The sequence below is a fragment of the Ambystoma mexicanum genome, chromosome 6p (genome assembly GCF_040938575.1).
Source record: "Ambystoma mexicanum isolate Mex_15411 chromosome 6p, UKY_AmexF1_1, whole genome shotgun sequence".
In the NCBI taxonomy this organism is placed as follows: Eukaryota; Metazoa; Chordata; class Amphibia; order Caudata; family Ambystomatidae; genus Ambystoma; species Ambystoma mexicanum.
In genome coordinates this window covers 407607373-407633964 of record NC_090935.1, presented here as the reverse complement: position 1 = coordinate 407633964, position 26592 = coordinate 407607373, and the positions used below count along the sequence as shown (strand labels likewise).

Below are 26592 nucleotides of genomic sequence, written 5' to 3'. Positions count from 1 at the left end.
TTATCAGTCACATTTTCATATCTCAGCCTTTCTGTATTTGAGGAGACAAACTAAAACCTAATATGGTGGATGAACATTTTTGAAGGACTCATAACTGCTACCATTTCTCTAGCAAATCTCCACAACATTATTTTCCTGTGTGTGCCATGATGCACAGGGACCAGCCATATTCAATTCTTCTTGATCTGTAGCAATGTGAGCAGTTCAGGCCAAACTGCAATGTCAAGTACCATCCCACATAGGACCACAAGCAACCCCAGGCCTGTTTCTGCCTGGTTGGGCCTCTTTAGTGAGACTCATCTTGGTGTACCAAGTAAGGGACCAGGATCCAGTGCATTGCCTGCCTCCCCCATTTAGTGACTCGGCCTCATTTGCATATGATTTTCCCCATCTGTAATCACAGTGCAGAATATAAAACAATGGCGTATAAGGCTGCCACGGGCAATCACCAGCATTGATGAGATCAAATCTTTTTCACCCATCATTCTTCTGTTTTTGATCATTTTCATTGTCTGTTCATGTACCCCCTGACTATGTACAAAGGGGACCAGATAATAATTTGCCATGGGAGTGATTTACTCCCCGTTTTATGAATGTGGGGGGGGGGTAAAAGGATCTTTAAAGAAATCTAAATACTGCCCTCTTTCTCGAATGATCTATTTTTAGGAACTGTGATGAATCCAGTGATATCTTCACTCCCTCTCTGGGGAAATTCTCTTCTCATATGGACAGGGAAGGGCAGCCGCTACCTGATCCCGACCCAGGGGGTGGCTGCCCAAGGGAGGATCATATGGGGGGAGGACCCTCATTAGGGGGAGAGACTGGTTGCAAATAACTCAGTATCCAACATTCCACTCTGGGTATAACCCCTCCCCTAGGTTCTCAGACTTTAATGGCTTATTGTGGTATTGAACCCGTCCAACCATCTTATACTGATATCAGGGTTCCTTCTGACAAATTATACCAAAGTTTTAAGACGAGAAAGAAAACTGGAGTGATGAATATTACTAGAACCAGGAAGCCCATGCTGTATTATAGTCGTTATCGGGATGCTTAAATACCTGTCAGCTGTGCGAAGGTAGGAGAGTGAGATGCTGCAGAGAAAACCTTTCTGCAAGCAAAGCTGGTCGGAAGCTGGAAAGCGAGCGGAGTGCTGCCCAACTCTGGAAGGGTGCTCGAAACGCTGTCCAGAGGAGGCTGACCAGCCAGAGGTCTGCCGTAGTGAGGTTGAGGGCAGCGCCAGGCTGTCGGGAGACGCAGGAGACTAGGCAAAAAGCGGAGAAGTGGTGGAATGCTGTTCTGAGCCACTGGTAAGCCACAGCAACTGCGGGATGAGGCAAACCATGCCAGAGCTGCCAAAACATACTGGTGAGCCCAACAGGGAAAAGCAGGACACCAGGCCTTTTCAGGGTGAATGCCGCGCACCAAACGGAAAGTTGAGGAGTCTGCTAAAGTGGGCAGAAATCCTTATAATGAAAAGGATCACTGACCAGATTGATGAAAAGGGCATGGACAAGGCTGTTGCCTAGTCAAGTGTGCACGTACGAGAGTCGAGCTAAAAACGCCCGACTATAGGTTTGAGAGACAGTGTGGACAGATGAATTTAGTTTGCATATTTACTAACGCGATGGGCTAATATGCTCCAGAGTTCTCCATAGGACGCATCACAGCAGGAATCGGACAGACTGAATCCAGGGTGACCCCCATCAGAGTAAAAAGACTATTAAGGATGGCGCTGGATACATGTAAGAGCTATGATGAGAAATATATCACCGAACTCCTAGCCAAAGCCTCTTTTCTGGGGGGCTCTGCAGAAGCCACCACAAACATCACGAATTGGGATGAGCTAAGTAATATGAAGAAAAGATTGATAAGAACTGAGTTGCATGGCTCTATAATGTTAGACTATCTGAGAAAAGGAACATTACCACAAGGTTTGGTAGTGAGAAATGAGCCAAGGCTCTTTCTAGATGACCCTAGATTCATATTGGAATGGAGCTACGTGGCCAATAAATGTGGCCGTGACTGGCTGATCTTGATAATCGACACTGCCAACGAAATGACAGAAAAAATACTGATTGACCATAAGAAACTGGAGGAAGAAATACAAAAAAACGGTACCCCTTGACCTCTACAAAAAAAGAGTGGATGATCTTCTGATGGAAATGAACATCTTCAAAGAAGATACGTTGCGTGAACGGGTTAGAAGGATGAATAAAGATCTTACAAACTTCAGTCATGAAAAAGCCTTCCCCTACACACAAGAGAATTACTTCACACAAGAAGCAGTGGACCTCACGTCTGCCCAGGGTGGACCGGGTAATAAGAAAAAGGTGTCCTTCAGGAATACCTCCTTCAGCTCCAGCGACGGTAGTTCATTTGGAGACAATAAAATATACCGCGGTAAAGCTAACCGACGAAATATGAGGAGAGGCAACCCTCGAGGCAGGAGAGGGAATCGAGGAGGAGGCAATCAAGGTGACAGGCCAAATGATCAGCAGCATTTTTTAGAGAATGGCGCAGAGACCTGGGATTTGGAGCCCAGGGTCACATGAAGCATGGCATCCTTGTGGTAAACCTTTCTGACTACCTACCCACAGAACAAGAAATGCAGGTATTACAGAAAGGGATGGGTTTTGTGTCCACTAATCACCATAGCCCTTTCACCTTCCGACAGGAATTCAGTCAGTTCATGAGAAAAGTTCACTTTCACCAATTCTTCGAAGATAACACACACAAATGTGAGGCTTCCGATTCTGGTTTGAGCAATAAATCTGTTTTTTGCGTACCAACAGCAGCCCTGAGTGCAGAAGCATTGGTATTTCAAAAAAGAGTATTGAACGAGATTAAAACTCTAGAATTACAGGCTAAGGGTAAGAAGGTGTACCAGAACATCAGCAAAAATGAAACACTTGCCTTGAAACACCTTTTTAATAATCAAGACATAATAATACGCAAGGCAGACAAAGGAGGAACCACAGTGATTCTGAATCGTGCTGACTATGTAAGGGAATGCGATCGTCAACTATTAGACCTCTCTTTTTACCAACTGCTCACAGAGGACCCTACCCCTTGTCTACTGAATATGATTACTGTAGAAGTTTCTAAAGCACAAGATAGAGGTTGGATCAGTAGGAAATAATGTGAATTTTTGATCAAAGATAAACCTCAGATTACGCAATTCTACATTCTGCCCAAAATTCACAAGGCCACCTCTAATCCACCAGGGAGACCCATAGTTTCGTGTGTGAACTCAGTCCTAGAGCCCCTATCAAGATTTGCAGATAAATTCCTTCAACCGTTGGTGAGGAAGATGGTATCATTTGTACTTGATACTACCCAAATTATTTTGGAGGTGGAAGACCTAGAATTAGATCCACAAATCGAATTTCTGGTGGGTCTTGATGTAGTGGCCTTGTATACTAGCATTCCCCAACAACTATCTTTGGAGGTACTTGAGGAAAAACTGTTAAGGGTCCATACTGTCAAAAACACCCCTGTATCATTCATTTTGTGGTGCGCAGAACTGGCCCTAGTAGAAAGCTACTTCCACTTTAATGGGGAGTTCTATAAACAGATACAAGGAACCGCCATGGGCGCCACATTGGCGCCCAGTGTAGCCAGCCAGTACATGGAGGGTTTTGAAACTAACACCATCATGAACAACTCCAACCTGTTCATTAATCATATTAGAAAATGGCGCCGATATATAGACAACCTTTTCCTGATTTGGACAGGTAGTGAACATGAATTGAAAGACTTTTTCGAGTGGATCAATACACAGAATGGTTTTTTGAAATTTACCCATCAATTTAGCAACATGTCCTTAGATTTTTTGGACATTACCATCTACTCAGATCCCGATAAGAAAAAACTACTGATTAAACCATACAATAAACCAACGGATAGAAACTCACTGTTGCATTACTCGAGTTTTCACCCGCGCCATGTGCGAGATAATCTACCCTTAGGCCAGTTCCTGAGATTAAAAAGAAACAGTACCAACAGAAATGACTATCAGATTGAAGCAGCTAAAATGAAAGACAAACTTGAAGACAGGGGATACCCAAAGAAAATTACCCAGGCAGCCTGGAAACGAGCGAATAATAATAGAGAGGCACTCCTGGAACACAGGGAACAACGTACGCAACGTACACAGAAAGAACCCAACAAACGACTGGTGTTTGTCAATACCTATAACCATCTCTCCAATGGAATTTAAAAAATCATTGGGAGAAATTGGCATATCCTGGAGAATGGGGAACAGCCGATGGCTAGACCTATAATTGCTTTCAAAAGAAGCTGCAATATTAAAGAACTTCTGACCAGAAACGACATCAGTAGGAAACCTGCAACTCAAACCACATTGACACAACAGTGGGGGTTTCCAGCTATGAGGGGCCATACACAATGTGTAAACTGCCGTTGCTGCTCCACCACTTTTAAAAGCAGAGCAGTCGACATTGTCCTTTAAACCATGTGGCAACAAAAAAGCTTTACGAATTGCAACTCTAACATGGTCATTTATGCAGTCTGGTGCCCCTGCAGAAAACTCTATGTGGGAAAAACAGAGAAAAATCAAAATCCGGATAGGGGAACATAAAAGCTGCATTAGAAATAAAACTCGGAATGCACCCCTAGTAGATCACTGGATCGAATATAATCATGATGTGGAAGACATTAGCTGGACCTTTTGTATAAACTTTCACGAAGTATGGACAGCAACAGAGATAAAAGAACCCTGTTAAAAAAGGAACAGCTGATTTTTATTACTAACAGCATAATGAGTGGTCTGAATGATAAAATCGATTGGTGGGCGTAAATAGTACAGCTGAGTGATAACTCACCAGTTCTGCCAATTACCGATATCGTGTACCGAATCGGTTAGATAAGATTCATCATCCACCATCCCGAGCCACATGAGGTTGCAAGTCTTGTATTAGAACATACATTAAGGATTAATCATGGTATATAGCTGACAGTGTGGTCTTAAGTGAGGTTTAACCCGCTTGAACCAGTGCAACGGTTAGAAATGTGCTGCACACGTGAAACACACTGGGTTTTGCATCATTTACATCGGTTTAGTAACGAGCAAGAGATTGTGTGCTTGCATTTTCCATTTTCCCCTGGGAATCAATGACAACTCCACTATGGAACCTGCTCGGAGCCCTGCCTGCCTGTGTCTTAGAGTCATAGCCCGCTGCAATATTTACGAGCTGTAAAACTCCTCCATGCATGCGCGTACCAGCAACGCTGCCCTATAAGACACACGTGCGGGCTGGCCGCCACATAAACGGACACCACCCCGCAAGTACGTGACGGCTGTAAGGACGTAGCTGGACTGACGACGAACTTGCACTGCTTTTGGCAGTCAATCCTGGTTAGACGCGGACAATGTAAAGACTCGGTCAGAGGAACGACGAACGAACGCGGAATTCGTAACGAAAATGAAAGGTAAGCGCGTCTGCTAATATGATCCCAGGAGAGGTATGAAGGGCCTGGGCTAGCGGGGTTCTTCTGTTTTCTTTTTACTTGCTAGACTAGTTACAGTCTGCTTAAAAGGCATAACGCCTAAGCTGTAAAGACAGCTTGACAGCTGGAAGCTGTGTGGATAACCTTTTGTTTGAACACGTCTGAAACACACCTATGTTGTGAAAGTGTTAAGTCCTGGCAGGAGAGTAAACTATGCAAAAATATATAAGGGGTACCTGTTTTAACGTTCCTAGTTCTTCAGGTAGGTCAATCAGAAAATATAAACACACTCGAACTAGTGGACAAATCAGGATGACGGACTGCCTAGATAATTTTTATATTTAACTTGGTTTCAATTTCCAAGTCTTTATTAGTTTATTTGTGCACAATCTAAAAGTAAAATTAAACAGTTCCTATGACGTTGTGACCCATTCACTTTTCTTTCATTCACATACATACTCATCTCATCAATCTCTTATTCAGCAATTCATTTTTTCGAAAAATGGTCTACATATAAAAAAACAGTTCAACATCTGTTATATCTCCATCTCATTACAGTTCATTAGGAAAAAACTCCCCACACTCTTGGGGTATGACAAAGATCTGTGTTCTCTTGTTCCCACAGATTCACGTCAACACGTGTTTCAGTTGCTCTCTGCAAGCATTCCCATTAGTGCTCTCTCTGTACGGCAACCTTCTTCAGGACAGAACATCCCATTTTTCAAACACATCTATTGTCATGAGCCACAGCATCTATAAAAATATATATACAAAACTAGGTAAGTCTTAGGCATTCCCATCCATCTTTTTCAATTATTTGATTGCATATTAATATGCTATGCTTTAACCAAAGGTTTATGTAAAGCATCTTCTGACTCACCTCCTATCCAGTAGAATCAGGAGGGGGCAGAGTGTGATATTGGCTTTCAGAGCGTCTCAATTGCAGTCTTAAGGAGAATTGTCCTCTGATCTGTGGGTTTAAGATGTGTATCTATTACTGTCTCGTCCTACCCAATTCATCATACACAACAACAATAAGCAGCCTCACTGACCACGCTATGAGAGAAGAATGGATCAGTGAGGGAGAAAGACGATTTCTCAACAAACCTTATCCAAAACGGCAGCATTTTATATACTGCCGAAAATTCATAAAGACAAAACAAATCCGCCGGGAAGGCCCATTGTTTCTGCCATAGATACGCTACTTGAGCCACTGTCGGTATATGTAGAATTTTTCTTAAAACCGTTTGTAGAAAGGATGCCAAGTTATGTCAAAGATTCAACAAGCATGATCAAAATTACACAAGAAATTCAATGCCCCCCGGGGCTGATCCTGGCAACAATGGACGTTGAATCGCTGTATACAGCAATACCGCAGCTGAAATGCTTGGAAGTATTGGGCACTTTTCTGAACACTCGAAATACACCTCACCAACCACCAACTCCATTTATACTTGAATGCGCTAGGTTGGCGATGACAGAAAACTTTTTTCTGCATAAACAACAGATGTACAAACAGTGCAGAGGAGTCAGTATGGGGGCAACATTTGCCCTGGATGTGGCGAACTTCTATATGGCAGATTTTGAAGATAAGTTTGTACTAGGTCATTTGAATGCACTCCAAGCTATCCCAGACCTATGCCAACACCTGATGGGTTGGCATAGGTACATTGACGACATTTTTCTAACATGGACAGGTGATGTGGAATCCTTAAAAACTTTCCATCAGCGGTTAAATAGACAAGATACCCACATTAAGTTCACCATGGAATTCAGTATGACCGAGGTGAGTTTTCTAGATTTAATTATCAGAAAAACAGGAGCCAAATTGGAGACAACACTGTATAGAAAGCCAACAGACCGCAACACTTTGTTGCATTACACTAGCTTTCACCCGGCTGGGTTGCGACATAACCTACCCTATGGACAGTTTTTAAGAATCCGCCGCAATTGTAGCACCAAACAAGAATTTATGGCACATTCAAAAAAGCTACAAGAGAGACTGGTGGAGAGGGGATACCCAACAAGACTGGTCAAAAACAACTTGAAGAGGGCCAAAAATACGAACAGAGATGTATGCTTAACACATCACCGAAAGGACAAAGGAGAGCGGTTGGTGTGTGTGACTACTTACAATCCAATAAGCAATCAGATCAAAAAGATAGTCAACCACAACTGGGATCTTGTGAAACAAGATGGATCTTTACATCGGAGACCGATGTTTGCCTTTAAAAGGAATCAAAACCTTGGGCAAAAACTAGTGCATACATATGTCGAACCAAAAAACAACCAGACGATATTAAATCAATGGGGGCTGCCGCCGGTGACTGGTCACCATAAATGTGGAGGATGTGTAGCCTGCCCCATGGCAGAAGTAAGAACTAATTTTGAATACAGACAAGTGAAGTGGCAATTGAGGACACATACTAACTGTAAAACCAAGAATGTCATTTATGTAATCAGATGTCCATGTGACCTATTATATATAGGCAAGACCAGTAGGGAAGTCCGACAGCGCATCTCGGAGCATAGATCATGCATAAGGAATAAAGTGACGGACAAGCCACTGGTGGAACACTTTGGGAGATATGGGCACAAGGATACAGACCTAACATGGTTTGTGTTACAAGCAATAAAGCCATCAAAGAGAGGTGGCGACATGGGTACTCTCTTACACCAGAAGGAACAACGCTGGATTCATACTTTGGATACAGTGGAACAAGGCCTGAATCTATGTGTGGAATGGAATCCTCTGATTGCAAATCTGCAATAAATATCTTCTGCACTTGCACTGGATGGACTTGTATAAAAGACGCTGAGAAAACACTGTAGTGTTTTATACACCTCATATACTTGTGGCTGAAAACGAGACTATCCACTGGGGGATGGCATGTGTCCATGGTGAGAGGATGCCATGCAATAGTTGATTGAAAATATCCGGGAACATCTAGCTAAATAGTCCCATTTCTGTCTCCATGAATCAAAGACATTATAATCCTGACTGTAGAATGGCGGGGATAATGCCTGTAATTATAATATCTGTGACACCGTAGTGATATGGTGTTTAAACTAAACAATAGAAGAAAGAAAACAGAAAAAACGAGGAACAATAAACCGCGATGAAGAACATTTCCCTCGCGTGCACGAAGGATTGCTCTAGTCCTCTTTCTATGTGTATGAACTCAAGGAGGTGTATCAAAGGGACTCGCGATCTTGTTGGCTGTACCGCGAACGCTGCAACGAACGCGAAAAGTAGAAAATAATACAGACACCCTGAATGAGGTAAGCGAGCCACTTGTGGTTTTGCAGTTTGTGTTCGTTCCTCCGTTCGTTTTTGCGAACAGTGTAGAATATGTAAACCATGCGCCTTGGAGACGAGAATGTGCCGGTCCAACTAAAAATAAGAGACAGCGTCTATCCGAGCAGTGATCATGGTCCCTACTGTTTACAATTAAAGAACTAAGCGGTTTGAGATACAAAGTGGACGGTCTCCATTCATATATCTAAGATTAATTCACCCTAAACATAATACGGATGTGATGTATAGTTTTAACAAAACACGAGAGGCGTGTTTTTCCACCGCGAGACTTCGGACCAGTGATGTCACTCGGATTAATAGAAGTAATGCATAAGTACTAAGCAAATTCGATACACTAATCAGACTGAACCTTTAGAACTGATTAAGCTCTTTGTACATATTTTTTATATTCCCAGAGACGCATGTACGTGGGGGAATCGAACCACTAGATGAACCTTACACAGTGTGGAAAGAAGGAAAGCCGTGGACTTAGAAGTCATTTCTCCCGGCCAATCAATCGTTCAAAAACGAATAAACATCACAGTACGTGGCTGTTCCCACTTTTGAGTAAGTGATATGATATGAAATCTATGATTCGTGACATGTGACAGCACACTAAGGGTGGTGGTTGTGTATGATGAATTGGGGAGGACGAGACAGTAATAGATACACGTCTTAAACCCACAGATCAGAGGACAATTCTCCTTAAGACTGCAATTGAGACGCTCTGAAAGCCAATATCACACTCTGCCCCTCCTGATTCTACTGGATAGGAGATGAGTCAGAAGATGCTTTACATAAACCTTTGGTTAAAGCATAGCATATTAATATGCAATCAAATAATTGAAAAAGATGGATGGGAATGCCTAAGACTTACCTAGTTTTGTATATATATTTTTATAGATGCTGTGGCTCATGCCAATAGATGTGTTTGAAAAATGGGATGTTCTGTCCTAAAGAAGGTTGCCGTGCAGAGAGAGCACTAATGGGGATGCTCGCAGAGAGCAACTGAAATACGTGTCGACGTGAATCTGTGGGAACAAGAGAACACAGATCTTTGTCATACCCCAAGAGTGTGGGGAGTTTTTTCCTAATGAACTGTAATGAGATGGAGATATAACAGATGTTGAACTGTTGTTTTTTATATGTAGACCATTTTTCGAAAAAATGAATTGCTGAATAAGAGATTGATGAGATGAGTATGTATGTGAATGAATGAAAAGTGAATGGGTCACCACGTCATAGGAACTGTTTCATTTTACTTTTAGATTGTGTACAAATAAACTAATAAAGACTTGGAAATTGAAACCAAGTTAAATATAAAAATTATCTAGGCAGTCCGTCATCCTGATTTGTCCACTAGTTCGAGTGTGTTTATATTTTAGGAGAGTAAACTAGGCACTGCACTGAGAGAGTTTAGGACCTGCACGAAACTGTGTGTGTTACATTGTAAAGACGGAGTCTCTAGACCACATCTGAAAGGAAAAGTAACTTTTTGTAAAGTCCTGGCAGGAGAGTATACCAGGCAAGTGTGAATGTGAGTCAGAGGACTCCCCCTCGAAAGGAAAAGGAAATATTGTGAAGTCCTGGCAGGAGAACAAACCAGGCCAAAGTGAATGTGAGTCTGATGACCCACATCTTAATTCAAGAGTGTGAAATCTAGGGGAAGGGAACCATACCCCCGAATGGAGTCATTGTAAAAGAACTGTGAACTGTAGAGTAAGTTGAGGGGGGAGGAAGAACCTGTGTGTGTGTGTGTGTGTGTGATGCTAGGGGGATGGGAACCATACCCCCTTAATTGGAAAGTTGCTTTTTGCCAAGGAAAAAAAGTGTTGTAGGGATCTGAAGAGAAGCTGAAAACTTGAGGGAAGGAAAAACCTTCAACTTTTCTGAGATCTGTGAAACCTTGGGGAACTTTAATCATTTGTGCACCTTATGGAAATTTGTTGGAACATTAAAGTAGACTACAGATGGCCAGTTGTAAGACTTTATCCCTTGCACTTTTTCTTAAGAAGTTTAGCTTGTATGGATCAGGATAGGATTTTGGACACAGGACCGAGAACTCTTTTTTTTTTTTTTTTTTTTTTTTTTTTTTTTTGGGCTTTCTGACACTAACATGCTTTAGTTTTGTTGATGCTGGGAAACCCCTCAGTGTTAGAGCGAGATGGGTCTTTCTCCAACTCTTCTTTTACTTTAATAGTCTGTAGCACTCATCACAATGTCTGTGTCCGAGTCTTACTCCAGATTCATTACAGAAAGTAGAAATTATATTGTAAGATTAAAAAATGGGAATTTCTCTTGTGATCTAAACCTCCTTTGTGGCGAGGAATTCCCATAATTAAAAATGAGGCCATCTTCCCGTCAAGCGGCAGCGGGCCTCTACATAGAAGGCTCTGCTCATGCCACTGGGCTGAATGCATCACCTGCATAGTGCATGCAGCATAAACATCAGCCACATGCAAATCTGTTATTCCCAGTTTTCCTTTCTTTAGACTAGTATTGGCTTAATTTCAGGGCGTAAATTGGGCATGCATGCCACTACCACTTATGCAGAGCCATGATTGTACTCTCTCTCCTTGAACTGTTTCCTACCAGCTTGGCTGCATTGTCTAGTGTGCAACTAGCAGACTGACTTCCCTTCGATCACTGACTTAATGCAACACTCTGCCTCGTCAATCCTCCTTCAGGCCCCTCTTTGTGGACATCCTCTGCTTGTACCTTTCCCTAGGCCTGTTTCTGTGGTTAAAGACCATAGGGTTAAGATCACGGCCTCACTATCAGTGGACTCTCAAATTAGTACTGTGCATCAGTCGGACCACTTTAAACTAAGAGTTCTTCTGAGAGTTCTCTCTTACCTTCCGGAGTATACACGGGCCCCAGTAGTAGCATCCCTGATCTTTGGAATCATGATTACTGTTTTTCTCTCCATCTAGCGCAGTCAGCATATTTAATCCAGCGCCTGCAAGTTCTTCAAAACTTATTTTGCACCAAATTGCCTTTTTGGTGTAAGCTGTGCTTTACAAGAATACCTAACATAACTGGGTGCAAGATCCTTTTGGGGAACATGGAGGAACGAAACTCACAACTGCAGCCAGACAACCATCAAGACTCTTTATCGAGTGAAGATTATATTCAATTTATAGTTATTGCAACCAAGTGGCTGAGCTTGCTACTTGGCCTTCTATGTATTTATTGCTCATTTGTAATGCGCTCTATACATTAAAATTTGTTTCATGTCGCATGGGGAGTGAAAGGCAGAAGGTACAAAACAGAAAATGGGAGAAAGCGTTCTGAAAAGGTCTTGAAACATTCGGAACGTGCAAGTGCTATAGTATGAGAGCAAGGGCGAGGGGGACGAGGGGAGAAGTGGAGAGAGGGGGTGGACATACAAAACGCTCTTACTAAGGTAAGGGGTAAAATAAGTACAAACAGAAATTAAAGTGAGGATAAGAAGAGGGGGAGGGGAAGAAGTGAAGAAGAGGGGGGAGGGAGGTGATGGGAACATTGGAGGCATGTGAAAGAGGGAATAGGAGGGTGGGTAGAGGCAGAGACCAGAGGAAAAACAATTAGCAGAAGCAAGGGACAGCAGTGACCTAGGCAGCAGAAGTAAAAAGGTAAAAACGGATTACTAGATATTAGGTAACATCGGAAAACAGGTACGTTTGGTAAGGGTAAGGTACACTCACTGCAGGATTACAAAAGCAGCAAGGCCATCAACAAGGGAAGACAATCAGTTCAGTGACTGGTGTGCCAGACCAGTTAGCAACATGGATGGGGTTTGGGGAGAGGGGGAAATCAGGAAGGCAGGCAAACTAGCAGGATCACAGTCCACGAGGCAACTACAACAGAAGTAAAACACACTAGTGTAATGCAGGGAAAACTACAACACAGGGCCCTAGATGGAGCAGGCACAAAGTACACTCAGCGCAGCTGCCGAAAGATAATGCAGCGTGTGTGACAGCAAGGGAAGACACTCAGTTCACAGCTTAGAGAGCCATGGCAATCACAAACAAGGGAGAAATACACATGGGCAGGGTGGGAGGTGGGGGAGAGGCATGCGGACAAACCTGCGGGCAAACCGGCCTCGTGGCGGCTACAACACAAATTAATACCGAATAGTACAATGTGGCAAAAAACACGGAGTCCTAGATGAAATCGGCACAAGGTACGCTCAACGCAGCTGCCGGACTACAAGTGCAGAGCGGACAACAGTACAAAGGGAATAAGCAGAGCCGATGGGCCAAAGGAAACATACCAACAGGACAGATAGAATTTGATATGTGAAGATTAATTCATGAATCAAACAGACTGCAAGATTCACAGAGATTAAATGTTCAAGCTGTTAGGGTCACAAGGTGTAGAATTGCTCGCATGGTTGTGGAGGAAGAGGGGGATTGTTCAAGAAGAAAGAGTCTCATAAGGAAGGAAGACGAGCCCAGAAGAGTAGCGGCAAATGGCGGCTGAAGACAGAGAACAAGGTGATGAGGGAACGTGGAGCAGATAGCGGGAAGCCAGCTGGTGAAAAGGGAACACCTAACAGTTTGAGATAGTGGAGAGTGTCTGAGGACGGGAAGGAAAATAGCAGAAGGGCCAAACAGTGGAAGTGGCAGGCTGGAGGAGATGGCAACAAGGGGTGTAATAGGAGCGGTAAGATGTCAGGAAAAAATAATGGTGCACACAGCCATGAGCTATGCAGGGAGACAGCGCTTACCCTGGGGGCATGGTAAGAAGGGATGAACGCTCCATGCTCCTTCCACGCACATGTTGAAGGAGGTAGAGATCCATAGCCACATCTCAAATGCATGCAGATTGAGAGCAGGGAGGAAGAAGGGGGTAAGCATGCACGGCACTCTGGTTACAGCCGGACAGGGATTGGAGCCTAAAATGTGGGCCTTAGTGGTGGCCGGTGTCGCCTGCCGGCTCCCAGGCCAAAAAGCTTGATGTAGGGAGCCCTGGCCAAACGGACCGGCAGGGAGGCGGTCTTCTGGCCTCAGGACAGTCGTCCCACACACACGATGCATCCCGGCAGCCATGATGGAAGGGCCCATCTGGGATGAAGAGAAAAGAAGCCCCTGAAAGGCTCAGAGGTTGATGCTACATCCTCCAGGGAAGAAATGAAAGAATTACTTTCCAGGACATCTAAGTTTTGGCAGGAGCACTCATCATATCACTCAGATTGTTTGTGTTTGTTATTGCTTGTTTGTTAAATACAGACTGGCTTCTAGGGCAGATGAGCAATGCCAACGGGCCAGCCTGGGCCTGTTTTCTGTGCCAATACGGTCAGATTTGATGACCAAATGACAATTAACACTTAGTTTATAATAAATCACAAACTGCGATTAATGACTGGCTGCCCCTTTTTCCTTGCTGCTTGCAAAAAAATGTTAACCCCTGTCCCACCATACTTAAATTCAGACATATCCTTGCAATTTGATTTTGTGCCTTGCATGAATGTAATGTTTCACTTTATTAACTTTGATGTACTTGCAGAGACCGCCTCTTCATTTCAGCACATTTTACTTTTTATTTACTTGTTCTCTTTTTCTCATGTGTAGTTCGGACGATTTTGGCCTTGGCCTTCTACTTAATACAAAGCAGATAAATCGTATGATGGCATCGTACGTTGGAGAGAATGCAGAATTTGAACGGCAGTATTTGTCTGGGGAACTAGAAGTGGAGCTTATACCTCAGGTAAGATGGGCATGTTATAAATTAATACTTTTCACGCTAAGTAATTATCTTTTTCTTACCAGGGTAAGGGCGCTCAGCTAATCGGGTGGCTGGAAACACGCGTGAGCACAGCCATTGCACCGCCCACGTTTCACCATCCACACAAGGCTGGTTTGGCATCGGCACTGTATTTAACCAAGCAACGGGCGAGGAAACTAAATTTGGTGACCCATCCATTCGGGACCGGGCACCACATTTCATTTCCTCGCCCCGGCACTGCCACATGTAAGGCCGGCCCTGGCTCACATGGCTGACACAAGTTTAATATCAGTTGGATGTGGCTGTAATAATTATGACGAATACAATCCACCATACCCAGACCCTAGTATGACTTCTACTTCAAGCTTAACGGGTCACCAAAACAGTCAACTCATAATTATGGGGTTTTAGAACAGAGGTTCATATCTTAAATAACATCCTTGTGCTGCAGTGACTTGGCTCTCGCTGCAGCTGTCAAGAGGGCACCTGTGCCCCAAACCTGCTTTGTGCCACAAGAAAGCAGGGGCTGCATATCAGGCTACTGATTTAGCCAGGCACAGGTGTGTATTATGCTTTTGGAGAGGGGGTTTCTGGTCAGCAGACCCACTCCGAGAGAGAATTACCTGCATGTTTCTAGCTTTGAATATAATTCTTAAAAAACGGGGCTTCTATACCTTTGCCAGATGGCAGTCCTTAACACTTCCCTAAGGAAAGAATTGCTGTTTCCCTAAAATTGGTTATAGTGGAGTTCTGTCAGTTAACTATTTCTGCTGATATGATTGTGATCAACAATTGGAATGCTTTCATTGACCAATCTCCCCAATGGTACATAGCTCAATGCACAAATTCAAAAATTAGAAATGGACTATTAATTTTGTGTATGAACAGACACTTCAATATAGGTAGGGCATTTGTCTGTAATTGGAAATAGATTCTTGAAAGATCTGCTGGGCCTACCTACCCCTGCTCCAAATTTCCAGATTTTACTCTAGTTAGATCTACAGCCCATTCAAAAAGCCTGTAGGGCAAAGCTGGTTCAACTCAATGTCAACTCAAATGACAGTGTGAATCGTGTTCTTATGGCTCAAAGAGAAGCAGAAATTGGAAGGAGATTGCAGATGTCATCTCAATTTAGTAGATACTGGGACATGAAGCAGAACTACGGCTAGGAAGACTACCTGGATCTAATGTGTCCTAATACGGTGAGATCTCTTTTCCTTAATTCACGCTTGGGCATATTGCCCTTAGCTGCTGTGAGGTCCAGGTGGTATAATAATCTTAGTCCGCTCTGCCCTCTTTGCTCAGGCGCTAGGGAAGGACATGGTCCACTTTCTAGTTCTGTGTCCCAACTATGCTGACTTGAGGAGAGTTTCATTAAAACCTCCTTTTTTTCAGTATTCAGTCACTACCACTGTTGAAGCTATAATTCTCTGTCTGGCAGCCAAGGACCAACTTATCACTTTTACCGTAAGCTAGTTTTTGATTAGGGCATGGTGAAGGAGGTTCAAATGTGTGAAATGATAACACGACGCAAGTAATGGCTTGCCCTTTAAGGGGAATAACAACTGTTGATGCTATCTCTCCCAATTTCTAAATTGTATGAAGTTAAATCCTGGACTATGCGAAACCAGAAGATGTCTAGCCCACTAGTCCCCGGGGATATGTCATTCATGTGGCCAGGACATGGCCATCGCTTTTGGATCCAGTTCCCTGGGGTGCACCAGTGCGGGACTCTGGATGAGGGGTCTTGTGAGAGTGGGACACCGGATGGTGAGATGTGGTATCCCCTACTCTATAACACCTTCCTACCAGGTAGGATATAGGAACTCGCCCCCCTTTTAGAACACAAACACTTTCTCACAGACAGCCTGCTATGAGAGAAAATGGACTAACACCTGAGCCGTATACCTGAAGTGTCACAATACAATGGCCATGCAATGTCAGGCAATTACTGACCATCACACACACCTGGCTTCCATTAAACTTCCCCACACGAATAAAAGGCTGAGAGCTCACTTTGAGCGAAGCAAAGCACACGAGGAAAGCCGTTCCAAGATGGCAGTTTAACAAGAGGAGATAGACGGCGAAACAGAAGGGGATTGCAAGGAGGGGAGTTCCCTTTACCTTTCAGACAAAGAACCATTACTTTCACGAAGCCTTGAGAATAGAAAACGTAAGACCAGGAAACCATGCTATGGAATCCTACATTGTGTCTGAGGTACCCGGAGCACTCCTGCGTCGATAAACAAGGTGGGGGGAATCGCCAGCTGCCTTAGTACTGTCCAACACCAAAGCAGCATCAGTGAAATCAACACAGCCGGTGAGTTGGGGAGACCAATACAAGACCGGTCTGTGTTGAAACTAAGGTTGCAAGCAGCAACATTGTATAGCGAGCGCTGAAACTAACATTGCATCAAAAGCATGTGATAACCAATGCAAGTAAAGTTGAACTGCAGATGAGTGATTTGAACTTTGAAACCAAGATGCAATACCTTTGACAGAGTGGTCTGGCACTGCGTGTGTGCTCAATCGAAGCTCTCAGTAAGGTATCCAGCTGAGAGTTGAAAAACGTGAAAGAGTGGCAAAGGTTTGTGAATCGAAGTGGTCCTGCGAAGGGTCAAGCAAAATCCTTCGATGTTGATGCAGTAAAGAAAGTTTATAACAAAACTATATAAAGTTGGTCTGAGCCTCGCAGAGGGATATCTATTGCAAGCTTTGTGTCAAAACGGATCTGAGCCTGGTGGAGGGGGATCCGAGGTGAATAGTAAATCACCTAAGAAAATTGTGTAGCGCTGAAATACAAAAAGGAAAGGAACTTTGTTTGTTGCATCAGGCCCTCTGAAAGAAGAGACTTTGAATGGCAAAAAGACTTTGGTTCAGAAGGCCATGATGTTGACGTTTTTAACTGCACCTTTGTGCTAGAGAAGCCAGAGACTGTGTTAAGCTAGAGGGTGCTGCCTAGTCCTGTGCTGAAAACGTGGGGAAGGGAAGCCAACAGCTTGAGTATCCTGACCTATCATTTCTTGAACACTTTTGTTTTGCATAACATTGTTTACCACACGATTTGTATTTAGAGGTATGGATTGGCAATAGGTGTATTAGTACAGCCCCTTTTATTTTGACAAGACACCACTAGGGCTGCACTATTATTATTTGATGGTCGTAGCTTGCTCCCCTCTTTAGATTTAGGGTTGTATATGTGTTTTTCAAACCCAATTGAAGTTCAATGAACACCCTTGAACTATGGTCACTTGCGTCTGTCTTACTGTTGATACCATGACTTCCTTACAACTACTATTAAACTGGCCCCAGTTAAAGGGAATTTCTTCCATGCACTTGAGAATGGGCCTTTGTAGTCAATAGGTGGACTGTCATAATGGAACGGGTAATATCTCTCTCACCTTCTTATTGCCCGCTGTAGGGTTACAGGAGGATCCCCAGGTATTGAGCAGCTAGTTCCTCAATTTTAAACTATTATGCACTTTATGCACACTGGCACTTACAAATGGTATTGTTTAACAATTGTCAGAAGGGGGTGCGTGAAATAGGTTTAATTATGTTTTTATCTTGTAAATCCCTGTGATTGGCCTTGATTGTATTAATAGTTTGTTGTGTTTTTATGTCATGATGTTTTTTGAGATGATTACTTTTAACATGCTGGCTTTTGTGGTAAAAACTATTGAAATAAAGCTGAAATAAAAAAATATATATAGGAAAATCTAACACCATTATTAGCAGTAGAGTGTGATATGTTGTAGCAGACAGGAAGGTTGCCTCCCTGATAGCGGCTAACAAATCTGACAATATTGTTGCAAATTATTTAAAAATAGGAGAAATCAAATCTCATCGAGTAGCTGTCACAAAAGGGATTGCTTTTGGTGATTATTCTAAAGAATATTGTGTATCATGTCCTAAATGCATACACATCACTTGGTTATAGTTGCAAATAGATACATTCTTTAGTTAAATTGCCATCCAAAAAGCTTGACATCCAAACATGACATGAGCAAGTGGTTAAGGCTTTATACAGAATGCCCCACTGCTTCGCCAACCTTAACTCCATTGTCAACCTCATCAGGCCACACCTTCATCCATTCTTCTGTGATTTCTGATCATCTGGTCATAGGCTCTTGCTATGCTATAATACAAATCTACCTTAATCCAGGCAAAGACCAATAGGCAGTCATCAGCTACTGCCTAATCTCTTTGATGAGTCAAGACTGGCCAGTCTAACTAGATGGGCACATATTTCCGAGTATTGCAAACCATCCTTCAACAATGGGAAACTGGGTTTCTGATTTGGTAGACAGTTCAGACATCAGCCAAGAGTGTAAAGGCATTTGATGCAGTGGAGGCCTTTGAGAATGTGCCATGGGCTTTCCTTTTCCGTGCTATGGCTATGTTCGGATTGGGTATGGCGAGTAGCAACATGGTCTAGGCATTCTATGTGTAACATACGGCAGCCATTTTCGCTAATGTGTGTCTGCCTTCCTTTTGACTGACCACTTGATAGGTTTTGCTGCCCCTTGAGTCACTGATATTGGCATTTAAAATTAATCACAATATTACCAGTAGAGAGTAGAGAATCCGGATTTCCGGAATATCACAGTGACGTTATTTGATTGAGCGCATACTAAAGAAATAGGCAATTAAGTCAGACTTCTAGATTTTCTTAGCAGATGGGACAGAATGCTATACCCCTAATGGCTATTGAATCCTGGAAATGCTTTGGGACATTGGAATACAGTGGTGTTAAACGGGTCAGTACATATTTGGGGATTCATTTTACTATCCCGATCGCACAATTGAACTTGTCATTAAGAGATTTCTTGGTGTTATCACTCAATGGGCCTCATTGCGCATTTAGTGGTATCAGTTTGGTGATAAATCTGCTGATATACCCCCAAACTGTGTTAACCGTTACATCACTTGGTCCGGTGGTACTACCGCCATATTACAAGTGGCTGTAGGTGGTTTTAGTCCCCTTTAATTGGAGACCTTTGGACTCCATTAAGTATTTCTGGGTAATTCTGACAGCGCTAATATCACTGAATTGGCCGATTGTGGGCGGTGCAGTAGAGGAAATACCTGCAGCTTCTTGCTGGAGGTTTTTCCTCCTTCTTAACCTCAAACATGTTGGGCGGTGTGGTAATGTGGCACTATATGGTATTAATGCCATATTTCACTGCACCAGCCAACTTATAATGAGGCCCAAAGTATACAAACATTATCTTCCTTGTATATTTCATGGGGGGGAGTTCTGGGGAGGAGTGCTGAAGCCATCAAGATGGGCCCTTCCCTCAAACTAGAAAGGGGGGGTTTTTTGCAAACACACTCCGCAAACAAAAATTAAGTGCAATTAGATCTGATTTTTATTCAATTCGAAGGCAGTCTGACACGTGTTTCGAGCTAAAAAGCTCTTCCTCTGAGAATGTGTGTTAATTAATAGTTCCAATTACAATTGAATTTGAGGCGGACAGTATATGGAAATCCCAGGCATGGAGCATATTTGGCAGTTATTTTAGACCAATTCACAACCAACTCCGAAATCCATGTACACATCCAATTTGTATAAATCAAAAAACAATTTTACACAAATTTGCATGTATTCAAACAAAAAAGGATAATGTTTGACCGGATACGGTTGTCAGTTCATCAGTTCAGTATATGTACAATGACGGGAGAGAATATTCAAAAATAAAAAATAGTTGAATTAGCACACATTACATTGGTGGTCAAACAGATAGCACTTTGCGGTACTGGTAAAATGATTGATGATTGAAATAAGTGTACCTTGAAATATTGAGAAGTCGGTACAAATCACTGGAGAGTCATATTTAGGATAATTAATAGTATGCACCTCGAGTGATATAATGCAACAAAATCCACTTGGAATTAGATAATTTGATACGCTTACCCTTATATTGGTGTAAAATTCAACTAATAGGACTGTGACAAATCACGGGCTCCACTGTAATAAAAATGGTAATACATTATCTGCACACTTGTGCTTGCCTATTATTTAATATGCTTGCACGCGAATTGCGTGCATTCATGTCAATATATCAAAAGTTGATTTTAAGTGTGAGCACATACCTATATAATAGCTGTTGCACGTGAGAACGCTCGATTGAGCAAAAGTAGATTCTGTGCATCACAAATATGCGTGACGTGTTGCAGTGAAGTGTCTGTACATAGGCAGAAGATGAGGGAAATAAAAATACAATTACGCACATTAGCAAGTGGGTTGCGAGCGGCTACACAGGCAGATGTGCATTGTAAAACCCTAATGACCTGCCTAGGGGTATGCACGAAAGTGTATCACTTACAAGCGTCTCCGCTGACAAAGTTACTGGAGCAAGGCGCTAACGGCACGCTCTTGATCATAAAAAGTGAAGAGAGCGCTGGAAAGTTGTGCGAGCGGGTATTACGTCCCAACGGCCCGCCATCTTGGGTGAGCTCGTAATATATTAGATAGAAGGGCTGACGTGGCAGTTATGTTTTGCACTGCGATCAAACCCTCATTGTACTAAAGAAAAATGAAACGATGTGTGCGTGATTCTTAAATCATTTTGTATGAAACCCTATTGTGGTCTATGCTAAAATCAAGCACTAACTGCGGAAAAGGTACATGGATGAAGAAGCACGTTGCACGTGTGATTCCGGAAATTGATTTTAAGAAAAGAGGATCTAATTGTAAATGGCACCAGTGAAAATGCCCCAACCTAGTGTATAATTTCAAGAAAAAGGGGCTTGTGATTGACTTGGATTATAGAGAGGAGGGGGGGCGAGACTTGCCCGGCGTCCATTCTGTGACTGGCCATGGTGTCCCCAATTAACAAATTGCGAATGTGAACTGAAGTTAACTGATAAAGGGAATATTGTGCCCACCGTTCATGAGCACCATGTTCCTAATTAATTAAAAGGATGCCTGTAATAACCGGACTTCCCAATGTGAGGAGTATATAATGCATACCTAGAATAAGTGCTAGTTGTGCGTAATTGATCAATTCTTCTCTGTAGATAACATCTACACCAGTGATAAGCACACACGAGGGCTATGTGGATGACCAACCATAGATGTAATGATAATTATCCAATTGAATAAAAACAATAAATCAGAAATACAGTATATGCAAGTCAAACGAATGCTAATCAAAGAAATACAGATAGTTCATGGTCCGTATTGAGTCCATGTTCTACAGTGTGATATTGGCAGATGAGACGGGCTTCAAGTTGCCTTAATTTAAGGACTAAATTACCCCCCCGTTGGGGCAGGGATACTTTGGCCATTCCTTCAAATTTAATCAATGCTTTGTTGTCCATTTGGTGGGATAATTGCCAGCGAGTAGCCAACGGGTATTTAGAGTCTTGATTAGAAATGGATGAAAGGTGCTCCCTTATTCTAATTTTCAAAGGTCGAATAGTGATGCCGATATAACAGTGACAACCCCCCTTTCTTGTACAACTTGCATAGTGGGTGACCTGGCAGGCACCCACTACTTGCTTCGACCTTCAGCCCATTCAAACCACTAATCTATCAGTAGTTGCGCTGTATCTCGTCAGTCCCTTTCTGCCAATGCTTTTGTCTTAATTCATTGGGACACAGAGTAACAGCAACATCCTGTACATTAGAATCCTCGCTAAGTATCGCAAAAGCAGCAGAATATTTTCTAACTAGAGAAGATGACATTAGGGCATTATTTGCACCCAGGCGATCTACCCTCAATCCGTTCAAAAGATTGACATCAGAGTCAGAAGACCTTAGATCCAAGTTCATGAAATTGGAACGTCTCAGTGTCGAGGAGATCAACAAATTTTGGGGAAAAAACCACCCTGACTCAATACTTACAAGAACAAAAAATACCTAGAGGCCTCCGCATACTAATCCTACCAGATTTTGATGACCCAGCTGACAATGACCTTGCAGCAGAATGGGAGGCTAATCTGTCAGCTAGTTCAAATAACATGCTTAAACCTCTCATCAAACATGCCAAGAGAGGACATGAACGTATCGTTCTTCAAATTGACGCACTAAAAGAACAGATGGGGCTGTTTGATGCCCCCAGTACAACTATAGACAAAAATGTAAAAACTTTATATACACGTTTACGTACACATCAAGATGAAGTTAAACTTCGTAAGTCTCGCAAATTCTCTCGTGATGATCGAGATAATTGTGACAACAGGGTGTACCTCTACCAACTTAAGTATGATGAAGTTTCTCATTCTAGAAACAGCAGTGCAGTATCTAAGCCTGCTAGCTCTGAAGTAGACAGCGATAGTGACAGACCCAGTACTAGCGGAGGCCCAGATAACATTCTGCAACAATTTGTTGCTCCCCTCAGACGGATCTGAGACTCAAACAGGTGAACACGAAAATATTACACAACCTTCACCTTTTTTAGAATAAATACGTCAATACAAAAAAGGAAATCGACAAGCAGCTCTAGCGGCCATGAAAAAGTCAGATTCCAAACCCCTCTAGTTTCAAATACCACAACCCCAGACCCAAGGCCCGGGGCACAAGGGGCGGCCAGTCAGACAGGCGGAAACGCCCCTCCAATGCCACAAAGAGTAACAAGAGCGTCGTACCAGCAAACATTGAGGAATCAGACCAGATAGATTTGATCTACAATTTGAGCAGTTACGATCAGACCTCAACAAAGGATTGTCCTTCACCCCTTCCAGCAGCAATGAATATGTCCAGATACAAATAGATCTGTTCAAATGAATTCGTAAACTCAAATTAAAAAATATTTTGCTACTCAAGTCAAGTACTTCAAAACCAAGTCCCCTGTAACCATTCCTTCAGGCATCACATTACAGACCATGATCAGTACACATGTGCTTATGTCCTGGAAGAATGTGAACATGATCCTGCAACAAATGTTATGGACTTACTTCAGGACCTCAATATGCAACAGCAAAGTTTGACAATAAAAGAATTATCCAATACATCTAAATTTACTCCTCTGTTTTCAAAAGATAATCTAATTGATACTTTTCATCAAGCAGTACTTAATGACATTCACAGATTACAAATTAATTCCACCAAAAACAAGATTAAATAGCAATTTATCAGACAAAGATCAAAAAGCCTTGCGAAAGTTAGCATCCATAGATACATTGATCATCAAGGAGGCAGATAAAGGGGGCAATGTGGTTATTATGGAAAATTCTGTTTATATCCTGATGGGACTGGAACATCTCAACTCCCCGGGGTGCTATGAGGTACTGTACTCCAACCCCCATGCCTCAGTTACGAGTATTAGTAAACTCCTTGGTGTCTAAATGGCACACAAGCAGTCTTTTAACTGATGTAGAAAAACAATTTCTAATTGTGGACGGTCCAGTTATGCCCACCGCGTATTTTCTGCATAAGATTCGCAAATCCTTTGATAAAATACCTGAGGGGAGACCCATTTTGAGTGGTGGTGGTGGACTACTGGAACCCATTTCGATTTACATTAATGAATGCTTCGCACCATTGGTGAAAACCATACCCACATTAATTCGTGATACCATGCATATTCTTCCAACATTATACCGACTTCCCGTATTACCAAATTTGTTGTTAGTATCGCTTCATGTGAAAGCTTTATACACTTCAATCGATCATATGAAGGCAGTCGCCAGTGTCGACTACATATTTCGCGAATATTCTGCATCATTTTTTGAACACATTGAGATGGTTAGACTTGTTGCTATGCGCACTCTCTAATAATATGTTTTTATTCAATAACACCCATTACAGACAGCGGATTGGCATAGCCATGGGGCACGCTATGCACCAGCCCTTACTAACATTTTTATGCATCATTATGAGCAACAGTTTGTTTTCACTAATGGCACTTTTCTTCGTCATATCTATATGTGGAAAAGAAACATAGATGACGTGATTCTGGTATGGAATGGTACAACAGAATGTTTAAATGATATTGTGACCTACCTAAATACCAATGATTAGGACCTACAATTCACACACACGGCCAGCAATGAATGCATACATTTTTTAGATTCAACAATCAGCATGTCGGATAAGAGTTTCATAACTAAGACTTTTCGCGAATCAACTTCGGTCAATGCAGTATTACATGCACTAGTTGCCACAGGAAATCTTTCATATCCAACATACCGAAAGATGAATTTATTCGAGCCAGGCGTAATTGTGCAGATAATGGTGACTTTGCTAAAGAGTGTAAATTGATACGGCAAATATTCCTGGCACATGGGTATGACAAAGCTGTGCTCAGTAAGGCAGAACAGGATGTTACATGCATGAAGAGGGAGGATCTGCTCACCCCCCAAAACACGGACTCGGACAGTACACAGTCATAAACTTAAATGTATTACTCGATACAATACAGATAGTTACAACTTATACAGTATATTGAAAAACACTGGCATCTTCTACAGCTATACAGTGACATCTCAACTTGGTTGGATTCCCAGCCCAAGTTTATCTACACTAACGCTACCAATCTCAAGAACATTCTCTCTCCTTCATGTATGCCCAATGTATACCGCAAATACACCTGGCTGCATCGGCCACCAAACAACGGCTTCTACAAATGTGGAGACTGTTTGATGCGTACTTTTTGCTTTTGAAACCTCCAACATCGAATTGGCCATCTAGGCACCTATAGGGTTAACTCCTTTATAAATTGTAATACGAAATTCTGTATATATTGTATTTTATGCACATTTGGTCAGCATTTTATTGACAGCACTATTGTTATCTGGGTCTCCGCTAGTACTGGAGTACTCAGAGCTAGCAGGCGTAGATACTGCGCTACTGTTTCTAGAACGAGAAACTTCATCATACTTAGGTTGGTAGGTGTAGACCCTGTTGTCACGATAATCTCAATCATCGCGAGAGAATTTGCGAGACTTATGAAGTTGAACTTCATCTTGATGTCTACGTAAACGTGCATATAAATTTTTGTCTATAGTTGCACTGGGGGAATCAAACAGCCCTGTCTCTTTTAGGGCGTCAATTTGAAGAACGATACGTTCATGTTCTCTCTTGGCATGTTCGATAAGAAGTTTAAGCATGTTATTTGAACTAGTTGACAGATTAGCCTCCCATTCTGCTGCAAGGTCATTGTCAGCCGGGTCATCAAAATCCAGTAGGATTAGTATGCGGAGGCCTCTTGGTATATTTTGTTCTTGTAAGTAGTTGGTCTGGGTGTTTTTTTCCCATAATTTGTTGATCTCCCTGACACTGAGACGTTCCAATTTCATGAACTTGGATCTAAGGACTTCTGACTCTGATGTCAATCTTTTGAATGGATTGAGGGTAAATCCCTGGGTGCAAATAATGCCTTAATGTCATCTTCTCTGGTTAGAATATATTCTGCTGCTTGTGCCATAATCAGCGAGGATTCTAATGTACAGGATGCTGCTGTTACTGTGTCCCAACGAATTAAGACAAAAGCTTTGGCAGAAAGGGACTGACGAGATACAGCACAAGTACTGATAGATTAGTGGTTTGAATGGGCTGCAGGTGGAAGCAAGTAGTGGGTGCCTGCCAGGTCACCCACTATGTAAGTTCTACAGGAAAGGGGGGGGTTGTCAGCGTTATATCGGCAGCACTATTCGGCCTTTGAAAATTAGAATAAGGGAACACCTTTCATCCATTTCTAATCATGACTCAATACCCGTTGGCCACTCACTGGCAATTATCCCACCAAATGGACAACAAAGCATAGATGTCACACACATCAGCAATGTCATCTACGTCAGACGATAATTCAGATTCTTCCCCCTTCCCCACCTCCTCACCTTCCACCTTCTTCTTTAGTCTGCCTTCCTGACGTATTGAAGATCTCTCCTTTTTTTTATGAAGAAACGGACGCCCCCGATAGAATGCCACCGTGTCACTAAAATAAGGGCAACGGGGGTTGTCCCACCGGGAGTGCCAAATAGGGGAAAAAGCCAAAGGCACAAAAAAACCCTGATGTGCGCCGGGGAAGTAGATGGAGTTCTCCGAAGGTGAGTATGAGGCAGCGCGGACCAAACAGGCTCCAACAAGGAGGCGAGGGAAGAAGTAAGTATAACTTGCAACAACTTCGGGTAGCAACAGGTAGGCACAAGGACGAGGCTAAATA

At 42.6% G+C, this 26592-nt stretch overlaps 1 protein-coding gene across 3 annotated transcripts in view; it reads left to right on the top strand.

The window, feature by feature from the left end:
* The window catches only part of OXCT1 (3-oxoacid CoA-transferase 1), a 1005602-nt gene that overhangs the window by 324248 nt on the left and 654762 nt on the right, over positions 1-26592 (top strand). For all 3 annotated transcript variants that reach the window (XM_069627204.1, XM_069627203.1, XM_069627202.1), the window contains one exon: positions 14326-14461. In XM_069627204.1, coding sequence (XP_069483305.1) covers positions 14378-14461 — 84 coding nt within the window. In that variant the 5' untranslated portion in view covers positions 14326-14377. The remainder of the gene's footprint in view (positions 1-14325; positions 14462-26592) is intronic.